Source organism: Rhizopus delemar, genomic scaffold, assembly GCF_000149305.1.
Source record: "Rhizopus delemar RA 99-880 supercont3.12 genomic scaffold, whole genome shotgun sequence".
In the NCBI taxonomy this organism is placed as follows: Eukaryota; Fungi; Mucoromycota; class Mucoromycetes; order Mucorales; family Rhizopodaceae; genus Rhizopus; species Rhizopus delemar.
The window spans coordinates 855204-872191 of NW_027137838.1; the positions used below are offsets into that span (position 1 = coordinate 855204).

Here is a 16988-nt window from a genome sequence, read left to right on the forward strand (position 1 = left end):
CTCCCCCCTCCTCCTTTTTTTTTAAAACATATGCTTTTTATAAAAAATAAAAATAAAACATAAACAATTGTGGAAAGTTTATTTTCTCTCCTCTTCCTTTTTTTTACTCTCTCTCTTTCTCTTTTGTGTATGCAGTTTTATTATTTTACATGATTGGCCATACTTTACTTCCTAATCAATCTCTCAAGTCTCATCCTTCATTAGCTAAATCTCGTACTTCTAAAATATACAATTCAACTCAGTTAATGGAACAGAAATCCAATGACGAAAAGACTCGATTAAAAGGTGTCTTGGATAAATTTGTAGGTGGTTTTAGCCAAGGTAAAATACAGATGATTTAAAACAGCGTTTACTAATATCTTAAAGGTAATCCTCCTACTGTGAGTATGAGCACAATGGACATATCATCCCCTTACAACACAAGGCATGTTACACATGTTGGATTTGATGCGACAACTGGCGAGTTCACTGGTTTACCAAAAGAATGGCATACGTTATTAAAATCAAGTGGTATCACTCAAATCGAACAAGAGCAAAATCCACAAGTAAGTTATAAGGAGATACCAATATCTTTTATTCACTCCTATTCATCCTCCCTTTCTCAACCTGTTACTCCTTTTATATAGGCTGTCATTAATGCGATTGAATTCTATCAAGAATCATCAAGAGATGATGCTGTTTGGCAAAAAATACCAAACAAACGAGACAGTAGTGCATCATCTATATTAAAAAATTCTGGTGGAGGAAATGCGATTACAAACTCATTACGTAGATTGTCAAAACTAAAATTGTCAGATTACACTAAAAGAGCATCATCATCATCTATTACTGTAAGTGATATTAATAGTACTTGTGCACAATATTAATTAATTTACAAAGGCGTCTCCTCGATCATCCATTATAGAGAAAAGCAATAATACAAGTGAGATAAGTACCAGTATACCTGAAGAAGAAACACCTGTAGTAAAACGTAGACAAGCAAAACAACCTTCTCAATCAACAGATGTTGTAAGTCAATTAAAAGAAATTTGTATAAACAAAGATCCAAAGGAAATATATCACAACATGGTCAAGATCGGTCAAGGGTAAGCAAGCTACTGAGAACAATAAGAAGGAAACGATTGTAACCTTTCTGTTCTAGTGCTTCGGGTGGTGTGTTCATAGCTCACAGACAAGAAAACATACCGGTGGCCATTAAACAAATGAACTTGGATCAGCAACCGAAAAAAGAGCTTATCATCAATGAAATTCTTGTCATGAAAAAATCTCAACATCCAAACATTGTTAATTATTTAGACTCTTACCTTTGGAAAGGAGATCTTTGGGTAGTCATGGAATACATGGAAGGTGGCTCACTGACAGATGTTGTGACTTGTAATATGATGATGGAAGGTCAAATTGCTGCTGTCTGCCAAGAAGTCTTGCAAGGCTTGCACCATTTACATTCTAAAGGTGTGATTCACAGAGATATCAAGAGTGATAACATCTTGCTGAGCATGAAGGGAGACATCAAATTGAGTAAGAGAAAGACGATCACAGAATGATAGCATACTAACTACATTTACAAGCTGACTTTGGCTTTTGTGCACAGCTCAATGAAAATGAAGCCAAGCGAACGACGATGGTAGGAACACCATACTGGATGGCACCTGAGGTTGTGACACGTAAAGAATATGGAGCCAAGGTTGATATTTGGTCCCTGGGTATTCTGGCGATTGAGATGATCGAAGGTGAACCTCCTTATTTAAATGAAAATCCACTTCGAGCACTCTACTTGATTGCAACGAACGGTACACCCAAACTTCAAAGCCCTGAATCCTTGTCGGATGTCTTTAAAGACTTTTTATCAAAATGTCTCGAGGTTGATCCTGAGTTACGTCCGTCGGCTGAAGACATGTTGAAGCATCCATTTTTATCACTCGCTGATCCTTTGAGATCGCTTTCACCTTTAATTCGTGCTGCTAAAGAAATAGAGGAATAAATATTAATAAAATAATAATTAAAAAATAGTAAAAGTCGCTCTAAAATCAATAGCGTTTTCTTCTTTTGTTGCCTACGAAACGTAGCAAGTCATCTATCTCGGTTCGAGTAAGCAGTATCTCCTTTTCATGTTATTTATTGTGAAATTGAGGAGGAATGGCTGATATTTAATTATCTTGCATTATATTATTACTCTCTTTCAATTGGGCTATTTTATATCATCTAGGCATCCCCCTTTTTATATATCAGGTTCTAAACAGCCTGTCTTGTTCACTTTTGTCTACCTATCCCCCCTTTTTTTTATTTTATAAACCCCTCCTTGCATCTGAAAATAAGGGGATAAAAAGAACCTTTTGCTCTGTGTCCATATTTAAACTTGCATCTGTAAAGGCAAAAATCAGAAATAGATCAAGATAAAAAGAAAAAGCGCGATCATTAAGGAGTTAAAAATCCTAATAAACGTGTAGGGTACATATGCATATGTAATAAAAACCAATAAAAGATATAAAAAAAGAAGTTTCGCTGCTTGTTACTATGCAACTAATTTAATTGCAAACAGCTTTGACATTAAATCTGATGATACTAGAATTAGCACTAGTAATGTTGAAAGCCTTTATATCATCCTTTGTAAAGTAAATGGCTGGCATCCTTGTGCATTGTCTTGAATTTTTTAAAAACAAAAAGAGGGAGAGGGAGGGTAATTACCTAAAGTATGTATACACCTACTGTTCACTTACAGGAACTAGACTAAGAAGCAGTAAAGAAAAGAACAACACACTTGTTGTTGCTGAGAATTTGCTTCAAGTCGTCAACATTCTTTTGGAGGCAGCAAGACTATGCATTCTAATTAAAATATACAAAAAAATATACATGTTGAATAGACAAAGGGTAGCATTTTCAACGGTAAATAACATGTTCTTTCAAACAAGCGATACTTCAGATGTAGTTTTACTTCTTTCATTTCAAAAAGGAACTATGTTTGTTTAATTAAGCTTTTTAAAAAGAAATATTGTTTTAATGAAAGACTGGCTGTAAATTATTTGCAGAAAGGAATCATGTTAGTAACATACAATGCATTCGATAAACGAAAATCTTTATCAATGCTTGTCAGTAAACAATGACTTTTGTTCAGCCTTAGTTTTTGAATTATAAAAAAAAAAAACGCTCTTTTAATGATAAGAGTTATAGATCAATTCAGTTACTCTTTGAACGATTGAAGACATCAGATAAAGTTTGGTGCGTATATATCTTTTGTCTTATTAAAAAAAGAATATCTGAATACCCATCTTCTAGCACCTAACTTGAAAGAGTCTTAATTAACAACCAATACATACGCTATGAAACCAAGCATCATAAAGACTCCTTGATTATAAACAGCTTAGATTCCTGTAATGTGGGTATATAAAATATCATATGAATCGGCTCCTTTTCTCTGAACCAGTACCATTCATTGAAAGACCTCAGATTTGGATGACATGACAATGTGATTTCCAGTCCCTTTTATTCCTTTGTCAATCGAAATCTCGACATGATGCGACTGTAAATGGATATTTCCTACAAACTAATTTGTGTGGCATATATTCATTGACTCATTCGATAAATTTTTACGTATTCATTTATACTTCCAGCCTGGCCTGCTTGTTTTTCCACATCACAAAAGATGTAAAGACACGGTATTTACTACATTCTTTATGCTTTTTTGTATCGATAAGCTCCTTTATTGGGAATGACTATGAATACAACTAAAACCCCCTTGTTACAAGTACACTCACATCTACACAACTTGACCCTACTCTCTCATGGGATTATCTATAAAACATCTGAGGCTATCCCTTGTTGTCTTTCTAAATCCGAAAATCTTAAACCATCGATGGTTTCACTGAAAAGTACAATGTTTGTTGTCTATCGTTACCCCAAATTACCTTGACTAATTTCTTTTCGTCTTAGATGCGCCAAGATTAGCTCCCTTGGTCCAATAGAGTGTTTGTATTGGAATATGCAGATTGAGAGCTGATAGAAAGAGATTAAGAAAATTGAACGACTGATAAAGAATATGAATAAGTGTATCCATGGCATGTATCTATAAATCATTCTATGTCATGCTAATATCAAGCCTTTTTTTTTCTTTCTTTGGCAATTCTATTATCTTTGTGACATGTTTTTTTAACAATGCATAATTCAATTTTGTAAGCAATCCTGTTATATATTTGGACATATCTGTTCAAAACGATTTCCACAAGTCGTTTTTGAAAAGGTTGTTGCTGTATCTTTTAATGTTTCCTCTATAGTTTAAATGAAGAAAAATAATATTAAAATATCATTTTTTTTAGGTGAAAAAAAAGACTCGTGAGATAGTATTGTTATATTTCTGCTTATAAATATAAATATACATTTTTTTACTTTGGGCCAATAGCATATAATTGGGTATACATCCTGATTAAATTATCATAACCAAGTCTATCATCACATCTCAATAGATTGGCAGCATCACAATTTAAAGGCGAGGAAGGTTCAGGGTTTGTGAGGAGCAAAGAAATGGCCAGAACGGTGGATTTTAATGTCCAAGCCGGTGACCAAGCTGTTTTTAAAATATCCAAGCAAATCTCGCCCGTCTATGGTAGCAAGTTTAAGTAGAAGAAACAATCTCTTTTTGTTTACCTTAAAGTGGATGTTGGGGTGACAGATTGTGGTCACAAACTTGATAGTCGGTGGTCGGATAGGATAGTTGGGAGGTATCTGAATAGACAATTCAAATTGTCCACCTGTAAAAAAAAGTGTGTTCCTGTGTTTATATCGAAATAACCAAGTTTTTTTTTTTTTTTTTTTTTTTTTTTTTACCTTCATAAGGTGTGTCTGGTAAACCAGCTAGAATTGCTCTCCAATGTAACAAGTTATCATCTGATTCTGGCGACAGATCAATAATTTCTGGATGTGCTTTTGCTTCTTTCTCTATTTCTCGAAGTTCTTTTAATAATCTTTTAGATACAACCTCCATTGTTTTTAAAAAGAAAAAAAAAAAAGCACAAAAAACAAAGTTTTATGTGAAAATTAATATTTCATACGCCGACAGCGGTATTTTATTTTGTTTATATGCTTTTCGTATTTTAGATTTTTTTTCTTCTTTGCTTTATAGAAAGAAAAAAAATGAGTTTTGCTGATGTTATCGAATGTACCATCGTAAGAACACATGAAACTAAATGAATGAAAAATACGTTTAAATTGACTTTTTTATGAAAAACAGGATTTTGAGGGACAACAATTAGTGGATAAATTAGTTCATGCTTTATTAATCGCAACTGGCGTAAGTTCATTCCCCTTTTTTTATTTTTTAATTATACAGTGTGTCTATAACCAACCGAATTTACAGCTTATAAGCTTTATTGCTGGATATTCTATGGAGTCTTTACAAATACTTTTAATTGTATTTGCCTCAGGCCTTGTTCTTACCGCATTGGTAACCGTAGAAAATGACGTTCCTGAATATTTAATTAATGCTTTGTACATAGGCTGTTATCCCTCCTTGGCCAGCATATAATAAACATCCCCAACCTTTTATTCAAGAAGCAAAATAAATAAATAAAGAATGGATGGATACAACGGAATGCGTATAGAACTATTTACTTTTTTTTTTTTTATTAATGAGGAAGAATAAGAGCAGATTGAGGTTGGTTGATAGTGACATAATCAGGAGGCGGTAAAAGTAAAGGTCCAGCGTGAATAGCATCTTGATAATTTGGCAATTCTTCATTTAAACTACCCTCACTGCCTCGAAGGCCGATCTCAGGATCAAGTTGTGTGATGCGGATGATGAAGCATAACCTTGTTGATTTACAAGGTGCTTTATCTAATTGGACTTTCTCACAAGACCATACAATAAAGTGACTGCAATCATTTTTTGTAAATTCATTCAATGTCTTTTTCAGTAACTTTTCAAACTATAGACACTCTACTTGCTTAATAAGCTTCTTTAATGTTTAATTCAAAACTTACTTCTCTTATTTTTATATAAATGCGACTTCTCCTTTTACTTGTCCAAAAGCTCAAGATAGTTGGAATTAACAAGAGTAATAAAGGAAACCACATTGAAATACTTAGGGAACGTGCAATGAAAGTGAATATGGCGGAACATACAATACATACAATGGCTATCAGAAATATATAGAAATCAATATGTTGTGACGGGCAATATTCTTTGGTGAATTGCTTTAATTGATTGATTCGTTCCTGAGCTAATGTGCTTGGTAACTTTTTTTATATGAATTTAATGCATCAAACATTTATATTTTAAATACCCATACAACAGTGGATAGATTAGTTAACAGTACATCTTCATTTTCAATCAGTGTTTTTGGCGGCTTCCATTTGAAACTAGCTATAAATAGGTAACCAACCATACAAGTGTTGTATAAAAATAAAAGAAAACAAAAGAGAAATAATAAGGAATTTGTTGTCCTTTTTTTTTTTTTTTCACAATAAGTAAAAAGGGGTTATGCGAACCTAACCTAGTTATAAAAAAAGGAAAATACTTGTCTGTGTTTGTAACAATTAGGAGAAGGGCTTCTTTTTTAATTCTCCTTCTTTCTCTCTTTTCCTTTTCCATTGTAGATCATGTATTGGCTTTTTCCTATAAATTCGTTCATTAAAACTGTTTTGAGCTTTGATTTTTTTTTATTATAGTTTGCATCAGAATCCCTAACATCATGGACTACTCAATGGTCAACAACCTGTAGACTTTTGTTTGAACTAGGCCATCTACATCATCAAACAGAAGCACAGACCGAGCTTATCCATGGTCAACGCTTTCTTGAAAGATCACAAGAACTGTCTCGTCACCGTTAAACACTATATCTCTATGCCTTTCCTTAAGCATGTACCTTTTTTGCCCTTGATCACCAAAGGGCTCTTTTAGCCTCTCATGACTTCCCTTTGTATTGATACGATCCAAGAGGACAGATATACATATATATCACGTGCCCAATAGGATTTTGTATTCAAAGCATCTTATTTATCCTTTTCATCTTGCACACTGATTTTTTTTCATTTTGCCTAGACCGAGCCAAGGCATCTATCCCAAATAGCTCTGAATGTCTGATCCAACCAAGACAAATCTTTTGTGGTAACAATCATAGAGGTAGCTTAAATTCTGTGTGTTAAAGTGCTTCATGAGAAGAGTGAGCTTTTTGCAATATACTTTGATTTTAGACCAGCACTCTGCGATCAGGTTAAGAAAAGAAGAGTAAGGGAGGCATGAACTAAAGCATATAGCCATGAATTTGAATAGCTGCTACTGCATAATGAGAGTGATGAATTTTACGGTTATCCATTACAGTGTAAAAGCATTTTTTTTATCGTATTTATCCACCACATTCCGAACAATAGGATATGCTGGCATGCCCTTTTTTTAAGTTTCAGGTGAGGGAACTCTTTCTCGATTTTGTCGACACTGCTTAGTTTAAAGGTTGCATTTTTGAAAAATAGATAGTTCCAAACAGAAATGCAATTGACGATACGAATATCCCTTCGTGTTGAAACCTTGACTACTGTTGACGTACCCTTAATAGACTAATCCCTATTTCTGATTTGACGAGAGTTGAATTCTACCTCATCGACAAAATACAATCTTTCTGAAAATCCGCACCGACAGCCTTCCATTCAGTTACTATTGATTTATTGGGTTATACCCAATAACTCTCAAAATTAAAAACAAAGTTCAGCTACTATTTTATTAAACGAACTAGATGAACATACTCATATCTTCTCAAAGATGTGGGAATTGAGTTGATTTGAGACTTACGATATAACTTGTGTACTGAAAGAAGACATTGAAGCCTGATAAATACAATGATAATTGAGAATGGTAACCTTATATGACTTGACCTGCTAATACAAAATAACAGAACTGAACAACCGAGAATCGGAAGTATCTTTGGGTAGATAAAAAATAGTAGCTTTTACTTTTGATTAATTTTAAAGTCTTATTAATAATTTTGATAAATCACTGATGACAATGCAATAACAAATATACAGCATAAAAAATAAAATGTGAAAGTACTTCTATCAAAAGTATCTCTACAATAACTGTTTCTCTTTTAGGCGTTCATCCTCTGATTGGCTTTATATTGGTGTTGGAGCCTGATTCATTAACACAATGTTAATGTGATTGATGCTGGACAGTATGTGTCTATTACATCCAAGCCCTTTTTATACCAATCATCAATAAATGACTGTCTTTGCTTAGTCACTGAATTGCCTAGGCACCCTTTCAGAATACAGTCTTCTTATAGCAATTGTCTTGTTGTTAAGAGATTAGCTTGTCAGATGTTCATACTTTGAATAGGCATATTTCTCTATCATTTCCTGCTTCAGCTTTTCATCTTTTGTCAGCATTGAAGATTGTCGTTAGTGAGATAAAGAAACAAAAGATTATTATCAATTACATTTCATAAGGATATGTAAAGTATTTCATGTCTTTATATAATGCTTTTTCATCCTCTTCGATTCCTATAGCCCACCAACCATGTACTTTCTGTTTATGGAATTTGATAAAAGATGTATCTTTTCTGAATTTTTAATAAAACATGGTGATACTTATAAATCATATGTACTCTTATATTTTGCTGTATGGTTGATATACTAATATAAGTTACATTTTGTGCAAGTTGAGATTATGGACAAAGATCTATGAATCATCACTCATAGATCTGACTCTGAGCCCAGTGTTCACAACACTTTGTAAATTCATTTTGATTTGTCTTTTTCTTTTTTTTTTTATAAACAATCTTTGCTGCAGAAGAATGAAGAAAACGCTTATTATCAAAATGATTTCCAGGATAACTTGCCGTTTTCCCTCGATAAAGAAACAAAAAAGAAATGGAAAAAAAAAATGAAAAATACGATACAAGAAATCATTGAACACGATTCGATTTATTTTTATAACTCATATGATTTGATAAAGAAAGCAGGCTCGTATTGCATGCAATGGTAGAGAAAAAAATCTTGAGTTTTGTATTTTATTAATATTCACTCGTGACGATATATTAGGTCTATCAACAAGGATAAGGAAAAAAGTCTGAATTTCATAAATTATAGGAAGGTGACTATCTTAAACATCAGCAGCATCAGCGAGCAGAAGGAGGAGGAGGCACAATTTATATAAGGTCAACGTTCACAAGGTCATCGGCATCAAGATCTCGTTTTTTTTCTGATGTAACAGGACCAAGAGGAACTGAAGAGACAAGCATAAAGGCAGATAATAAACCAAAGATGACAAGAACTGAACGCATTTTTATATGTAAAATAAATATTTCCCTACAATGAGATGACTTAAGAAAAAAAAAAGCAAAAATGAAGGCTTCTTTTATATGTGCTGATGTAAGGAATTGGAACGAACTATTATTTTCACTGCAATCTATTTATGCTATCACTCATGATTGGAAGCTCCTTTGTTTTTGTAACCACGATGGTAAATTAAAAATGCACATTCTTAAAAGAAATCTGCCCTAAAAGAAGGTACATTAGGCTTGTCTAAATTTCAGGAATTGACGTATTCAAATGAGAGCCATTCAAAGTGATAGCTTAAGTTTATCTTTCTTTTATGGTGACTATGTACCATAAATGAATGGAAAGTGTTATTTAGAGATAAACACTATCCATTGTATGTCGCTTTTAAAGTATATATATTTGTACAGATAGAACGTCATCCAACCAAAATAAATGCAGCCTTTACTTTATTGCTATTGCTAAGCCATTCTACTTCATGCATCATAAGGGATGTTTACTGGCATGGACAGATAATTTGGGGTACCCGAAGCATACGCCTTACTAACTTGATAAGCTCTAATTGTAAGAATGCATTCTATCACTTGTACTTTATAGATTAGAGAATGACTCGGTTTCCTATTACCCATGTACTGATATATTCATATATAGCCTTCAAGGCAAACCTCTTGACAGATTAAAGTCTTTCTAATCCATGATTATGTAAACCCTTCTTTTCTTGTTTTGAATGATTGAATCATATTTAGATTTATTCTAAAGGAATAAACAAAGATATCTAACACATTCTACGACTTTCTCTATCACAAGGCCTTACAGCACTATATGCTCTTTTTATTTATTTACAGTCAAGCATTCTCTCTAGTTCATATTCTAGTTGTTTGAAAGGATTTGAATAGACTGGATTTGAGATGAAGACTGCGATTCATTGGGTCAAGCTTGGATTTGCCAAAACTTCATTTGAAGTCTAATATGCCTCATTTGTTCTCGCATGCATATATCTTTTCTAAAATATAGATATGGATATATGCAAACATGAATATTGACACAAACAGAAAACCCTTGCTGTCTCTTTATTTGTATGATGACTATAGCGTATGACGGGTAAAAAAGAAATGCAATGCAAGATTAACTATTAGGACAAAAACTCAGCATCTGTTCTCAAGATTAAATATTTTTCTCTATAGTCCCGTTAATTTTTTTTTGTAGGGGCTGGTAAGCCGAATTTGTTTATTAAGTGAATAATAAAGATATATGAAGGCACGTGTATATCAGCGGTGATCTCCGGATTAACAAAGAGTAACATAAAAGAGCAAAAGATAATGATTGTGAAAATTAAGCTATCGAGGACAAGGCGTTGGACCAAAAGGGGGCCAACTAAAGAGAGGATATTTTGGAAGACCCTTATGGGGTCGAAAGGGACTTCGTCAAAGATAAAACGCCAGTGAGCCTTCCATATACCAAGAATAGTGCAAGCAATGATACTTTCGTTCAATATTAAGGATAATCGTTGAAAAGGGAAGATTAAAAGATGTATAGCCTTGTACACTTCATGAGTAGTCATAGTATGTCCAAAGAAATGAGGCCATGTTTGTTCCTAAACAAGGCGTTTTGGAGGACAGAGAAAGAAGAAATGATCGACATGTTCGGCAGTCAAATAAGGTGTGCACAAGCGACAAGAAGAGTTGCAATGATCTAGTACGACTTTGCGAATCGTTGCTGCACAAGGGAATTTGTCTTGTAATAAACGATACCAAGGTATACGAATTGCTAAAGGGATCTTCAATTTCCAGAAAAAATTCCAAAGCATAGCCGGTTTTGTGTGTACAAGAGACTTAGTTGGGATAGACTGTAAAAGCTTTGTCAGACGTTTTGTACGAAAATACTTGGGAGTAATCCTTTCTGAGCCAATATCCAGAGCATCTGCAATCAGATATGTACAGAAGGAGTCTAAAGCATCAGATCCTTGGAGGCGTTGTTCACATGCAGGGAAGTTCGGAAGGCACAACTTTGTAAAGAAAAAAAAAAAAAAAAAAAAGGAAGCAAGAATGGAGCCTATTGGCCAAAATATTGATATATGTTTCTTGGTCTACGAAACTGGTATCAATAATTTCTAAAGGTCCAAACCTCCTTCCTAAAAACATCCCCAAACCATAGCACCACCTCCACCACACTTGACTGTGGATACTATACTTCTTTCATCATAACACTCTCCTTCCTTCCTGAGCACTCTTTTTCCGCGTTTACTGCCTTCTACACAAAAGCGCGACTCATCAGACTTGACAACATTTCTTCATTGGTCTTTGGTTCAATTGAGGTCTTCCTTTGCCCAGCGAAACCTACTTTTGCGGTGTCTTGCAGTCAATATAGGCTTGTGAGTTGCTTGTATGATTTGAAGTCAAGTCAATTGACATATGATCGAAGAGTTTCTATTCAAACAAAAACATCTAGAGTTTAAGATGCCTTTGAAGGCATCACCGATAGCAGTACACTGCTTTTGGTGATGACATGCTTGGAAAGATCACGTAAAGTGAGGAAGAACAGCCTGGTGTGCTTGGATGTGGAGAGAAGCCTGTTGGGAGATTTGCTTGTGGCGATGATGATCGAGTTGAGAACCCTCAAGCATCTGGAATGTGTGCAAGACTTGCTCTTGGAATACATCAGGAAAATAGCACAGAAAGTATCTTTGCAGACTCGCGGTTACTTTTTGGAACCGGGATGTGAGTGAAGAAAAGGGACGAGCAGAAGCATGATCTGATGACAAAGACAATCCGTAAAAGGCAAGTAGTTGGCGTGTCAAAAAGGCGGTTAAAACGGTTTGAATTCAAAGCAAATATTATCCAAAGGTAGTCATTACATAATGATATATTAAACATTCGGTAATCCAGCCAAGTTTGCAACTGATATATTCTTTAATGAGTTTCTGGTTGAGAGTAAGAGTGGTATCAGTTTAGATAAGAGCACTAAAGAATGGAAAGGAAGCCAAGGATTGGTGGTGAATGATCAAGACAATAATGTGATGTATACTGACTCATATAAATGTAGGACATCCCTCTTGCCTCTTTAAATACTATTTAGAAATAAACAGGACTGTGTGATATATAACTTGTATCATTCTTTATTCACAATTTCGTAACTCGATTCCGTCAGTGTGATTCAAGGAGATGAAAGGCTATATATAAAAAGCAAGTGCATCACCTAGAACCTTTCAACAATTCTCAACAGTCATCATGTCTTCCATTCCTCCTGGCACTTTTTTTATTGTTTCCAAAGTATGACAGAGAAGAAATTGAATACGACGTTGACTTATCACTCATCATCTAGTTAAACGGACGCGTCCTTAACGTCAAAGGTAGCTCTATCGAAAATGCAGCGCCCATCGTTGTTTGGTCAAAAAAGCCCTCGGATAATCAAAACCAGTAAGAGCATGTACACAGAACAAATGAATCACGCTGTATTCATCAATCCATCTAGACTTTGGGTCTATCGTTCTGGCTATTTTGTTAATGTCAATAGTGAAAAGGTGCTTGATGTCAAGGGAAACAAGATTGAAAAGAACGGTAGGATGGCTGCTAGAGAATAGACTAAAGAATTCAACTTTTTTTTTCAATAGCACACATCATTCAATATGATGCAAAACAAACAGATGAAAGCAACCTGAATCAATCGTGGACTTTTGATGCAAATGGTTACATCTACACTCATTCTAATCCAGACTTGGTTTTGGACATCAAAGGTGCCCAAGACAAGGACGGTGCTGAGGTTATCCTCTATGAAAAGAAACAAGGTACGGTTGCTGCCAATCAACAGTGGCAACTTGTTCCTGCTTAATGTTCCCTTTGTATTTGCAAATCATAAAAAAAAAAAAAATCCTTGCTTACCTTCAATCTGACTAAGCAAATAAGCTTTACAAATAAATATTCACAACGTCTTGCTTGTATTATGTAATCATCAGTTTAGCATGAACAACAGTCACTGAGTTTCCAGTGTAGTTTAGATGTTACAAAAAAAACTCATTTGTCATCTTTTTTTTTCTTTCTTTCTTTTGACGTCTAAAAATGTTTACTGGTCTTGTTGAACACATGGGAGTTGTTTCTTCTATTCAGGAGTTTGATGCTTCTGAATCTGGTGGAAACGGATGGACAATTACTATTTCTGATGCTTCTAGCATCTTGTCCGATTGCCATTTAGGAGACAGTATTGCTATTAATGGTAAATGGCTCTAGTATGACTTAAAAAAAAGCTAATAAATAAAATAGGTACTTGTTTGACAGTAACAGAATTTGATAAAGATTCCTTCAAGGTGGGTGTTGCTCCCGAAACTTTACGTTGTACCAATTTGGGTAAGTAAACGATGAAAGAAAGAAAGAAAAAAAAAGGGGGGAAGGGGAAAGAGTGTCTGATGATGTCAAAAGGTGATTTGAAAGTGGAAAGCAAAGTCAATTTGGAAAGAGCGATGGATTCCAACAAGAGATTTGGAGGACATATGGTACAAGGACATGTGGATACAACTGTAGATATTATTTCCATTCGACCTGAAGGAAACTCTATTTGGTATACATTTCAAATGAAGCAAGAAGACAAGGATAAGATGAGATATATCATTCCTAAAGGCTACATTTGCTTGGACGGTACGTCTTTGACGGTATGTGACGTGGATGATGATGAACGTACGTTCTCTATCATGATGATCGCCCATACACAGTCCCATGTTATTATGCCCTCCAAGAAGGTGGGTGATAGAGTCAATGTCGAGGTTGACATGTTGGCCAAGTATGCCTTGAAGAGTGTTGAAGATGCCATCAAGAACAACAAAGGAATCGAGGCCCTGGTGAAGCGTGTGTTAAATAAAGAATAAATAATCCAATAAGGAAACGCGATCCTTGTTTCTTTTGCTGGGCACCGTCGAGTTGTCTATTTTTTGCTTTCGCGTCGAGATTTTAAAAACATAAGCGTGGTAGTAAGATCGACGTGGCATCTTTGCTTTGTTTATTATAATTCTTCTTTTTTTGCAATACACCATCTCTGTATATGTGGAGATGAAAAAGGACCGAACTGACTCTTTGCCTAATAGCAATTTTGTCTATCATGCCATTTTAAGATTGTTCATTGCAATAAAACAACCAGTTTTAGCTATCAAAAGATGTAATCCCTTATGATTCTCTTTGAATAAAAGCATGAGGTAGAAAAGTGTTGTAAATGTATCCTGTTAGCTTCATGTCTTGTTTTCCTAGTTTTCTTTTGAAAAACACGACAAAAGCATCTTTTGCATAAACATTCAGTCTTTTATTTTTTTTTTACTTTCCGAATCAAAACAATCAAAATTAAGCAAAAATATTTTCTTTCAAAAAAAATAAAAAAATGGCAGAATTTCCAACGGTTGAAGAGTTTGAAAGTAGAGGATGGTATCTGTCAAAGGAAGGAATAGAATATATTGCTTCAGAAAATGAAGGCTTGAATTCTATAAAAGATTACATTGAAGCTGCCAAAGACGTAAAAAGGACTTTCCTTATTTATTCTGTGAAATAACAAACGATTTTTGTTAGATGGATATTTCTTTACTGACCACACAAGGATTCAACAAGACAAACGAAAAACTAAAAGAGATTCCTAGTCCTGTTGTACTTCAAGTAGTCGAAGTTCGAAACATCGCTGTTCCTTCTATTCATCAAAACGACAATCCAAGACTGCTCCAAGTCACATTGACAGATGGGGCCAAAAAGAAGTTGAAGGCAATCGAAATACACGAAAAAGTGGATTGTTTGAGGCAAGGAAATTGAGCGAATGCTTGTATATGAATTTTAATTTTATTTCATTCAGACTTCAAACACCACCTGGTACAAAGTTTCTCGTGACAAAGCCTATACCTGTACAGGATCAAGTCCTCCTTCTGGAACCTGGCATGCTGAAAGAGTTGGGTGGCCATGTGCAAGAATTAGTTCAAGCTTGGAGAGCTGGAAAGGTTTGTGTGATTTGTTTTGATGGAAATCATTTTTGTAAACAATGAATGGATAGCAATTTTTAAAAAGAAATAGAGAAACACAAAACGAACAGAATAAGGCACTTGGCCCACCTCCTTTTGTACCATTTAAAATTAAGGCAAGTGGCTATTGCTTAAAAAATCATAATAATGGCTTACATGTCTCTACAGTCAAATCATAGTGAAAAGCAAAACAAGAAGAATCTGCCAAAGGAAAACAGTATGTCTGAATCCACAAAGAAAAAAGAATCTCGAGCAAGAAAAGGCAAGGAGGGCGAAGACCTGCCAGATAAGAAGGAGCAAGATACAAATGCAAAGAATATAAGGCGAAATAAAAAGAGCAAGTCAAAGGAAAACGAGGAATTACCCAACAGCCAAGAAAAGGAGGACGAGCAAAAGAAGAAGGAAAGACAGAAAAAGAAAAAAAGGGCAGAGGTTGTTGATCAGCCAAGGAGTGAGGACAGGATAGAAGAAAAAGATGGAAAGATCGAAAAGGCTGGGAACAAGAAGACTGGGAAAAAAAGGACACAGGTGGACGAAAGCGAAAAAGTAAAGGATGAAGACACGCATGAGGCTATTCGAGATGAAACTTTAAAACAGCAGAAATCCAAACGTGATGAACAAAAGAAAAAGCCGGATGAGGCGAATCTGGATGCGGAGAGCGCAAAACGGGAGAAACCTAAGCGTCGCGAAAGAAAGAAAACAGCAGATGAGACAACTCATGATCCTGAGGCTACAAGGCAGGAGAAACCTCAACGTGAGGAAAGAAAAAAAAGGGCATCAAAGAAGCAAGACTCTTTAGAATTTAAAGAAAAGAGTATTGCTGCAGAAGATGTGAAGGAAGAAGAAAAGAAGGAAAAGACAAAGAAAAAATCAAAAAAAGAAGACAAAATGGAAGAAAAGAAGTCTGAGGTAGTGGATCAACCTCATGAAAAGCGTACTAGAAAGAAACAAAGAGAGACAAATGAAAAGAAGACTAAAGCTGAAAACGAAGAAAAGATTGAAGTTGAAGAAAAGTCTGAGCCACGAAAGAAAAAGGGCGATCTGTCTGTTCAAGAAAGCGAACAAACAGAAGGCAAGAAGCCTAGAAGGCCAACAGGAAGTAACTCTACTAAAAAGGAAAGAAAGGGCTCTACAAAGCCCGAAAAATCACAAAAAGACGAGAGCATGAATCAACCCAGACTTTCTAAATCAGCCAATGAAAAGCATTCAAAGAAAACGACCAAAGACAGATCGGTTGACAACGCTCTAGTTCCTCAGCAGCAAGCAAAAGCTAGAAACTCTGCCTCGCCCAAGGATGCTAATAATCAGAGCTCGAAAGCTTATAGTTACCAGCAGCAGTTGCAGCAAACTTATAATTATCAATATCAAGGTTACTCTGTACCTCAGTCATCAGCAGCTGCACAGAATGGATATTATTATCAACCACAGCAAGCTTATTCGATGGCTGATTATAGCGTCATGGTGCCTGTTTATCCAAACGCAGGTATGCCACAAAGTGCCTATGGCTACCCTTCAACTGATCCTCAGCAACAGCAGTATATGCAACCAGTGTATTATCAGCAACCTTACTATGGTAACAATAGTTATCAACCTTACTACAATCATCACAATTATTATAATACCAGCAGTCATAAGGATAACAGCACGGAAAAATAGATGTAAATAAATTATTTATTTAGTATATAGTCTTTTGCTTTTTCTTTACAACCAAAAAAAAAGTCTCAAATAATTGCAGTTGTAAACAGCTGAA

At 35.0% G+C, this 16988-nt stretch overlaps 7 protein-coding genes across 7 annotated transcripts; 5 read left to right on the plus strand and 2 right to left on the minus strand.

The window, feature by feature from the left end:
* Nucleotides 1-149: 149 nt before the first annotated feature.
* Nucleotides 150-1981, plus strand: RO3G_13613 (uncharacterized protein; the record flags this gene model as incomplete). Its single annotated transcript, XM_067668197.1, has 7 exons — nucleotides 150-321; nucleotides 367-545; nucleotides 627-830; nucleotides 880-1008; nucleotides 1051-1085; nucleotides 1142-1518; nucleotides 1569-1981. The coding sequence occupies 7 exons, from the start codon at nucleotides 150-152 to the stop codon at nucleotides 1979-1981; spliced, it is 1509 nt and encodes a 502-aa protein (XP_067524298.1).
* A 2395-nt stretch (nucleotides 1982-4376) lies between these two features.
* Nucleotides 4377-4975, minus strand: RO3G_13614 (uncharacterized protein; the record flags this gene model as incomplete). Its single annotated transcript, XM_067668198.1, has 3 exons — nucleotides 4377-4592; nucleotides 4639-4742; nucleotides 4819-4975. 3 exons carry the CDS (start codon nucleotides 4973-4975, stop codon nucleotides 4377-4379), a joined length of 477 nt encoding a protein of 158 aa, XP_067524299.1.
* A 640-nt stretch (nucleotides 4976-5615) lies between these two features.
* Nucleotides 5616-6109, minus strand: RO3G_13615 (uncharacterized protein; the record flags this gene model as incomplete). The annotated part of the gene is made up of 2 exons (XM_067668199.1): nucleotides 5616-5862; nucleotides 6009-6109. 2 exons carry the CDS (start codon nucleotides 6107-6109, stop codon nucleotides 5616-5618), a joined length of 348 nt encoding a protein of 115 aa, XP_067524300.1.
* A 6376-nt stretch (nucleotides 6110-12485) lies between these two features.
* On the plus strand, nucleotides 12486-12838 carry RO3G_13616 (uncharacterized protein; the record flags this gene model as incomplete). Its single annotated transcript, XM_067668200.1, has 3 exons — nucleotides 12486-12527; nucleotides 12580-12674; nucleotides 12772-12838. The coding sequence occupies 3 exons, from the start codon at nucleotides 12486-12488 to the stop codon at nucleotides 12836-12838; spliced, it is 204 nt and encodes a 67-aa protein (XP_067524301.1).
* Nucleotides 12839-13313: 475 nt separating this feature from the next.
* Nucleotides 13314-14113, plus strand: RO3G_13617 (riboflavin synthase, alpha subunit; the record flags this gene model as incomplete). Its single annotated transcript, XM_067668201.1, has 3 exons — nucleotides 13314-13467; nucleotides 13515-13598; nucleotides 13671-14113. 3 exons carry the CDS (start codon nucleotides 13314-13316, stop codon nucleotides 14111-14113), a joined length of 681 nt encoding a protein of 226 aa, XP_067524302.1.
* A 503-nt stretch (nucleotides 14114-14616) lies between these two features.
* Nucleotides 14617-15035, plus strand: RO3G_13618 (uncharacterized protein; the record flags this gene model as incomplete). The annotated part of the gene is made up of 2 exons (XM_067668202.1): nucleotides 14617-14748; nucleotides 14802-15035. The coding sequence occupies 2 exons, from the start codon at nucleotides 14617-14619 to the stop codon at nucleotides 15033-15035; spliced, it is 366 nt and encodes a 121-aa protein (XP_067524303.1).
* A 422-nt stretch (nucleotides 15036-15457) lies between these two features.
* Nucleotides 15458-16894, plus strand: RO3G_13619 (uncharacterized protein; the record flags this gene model as incomplete). Its single annotated transcript, XM_067668203.1, has 1 exon — nucleotides 15458-16894. The coding sequence occupies one exon, from the start codon at nucleotides 15458-15460 to the stop codon at nucleotides 16892-16894; it is 1437 nt and encodes a 478-aa protein (XP_067524304.1).
* Nucleotides 16895-16988: the final 94 nt, after the last annotated feature.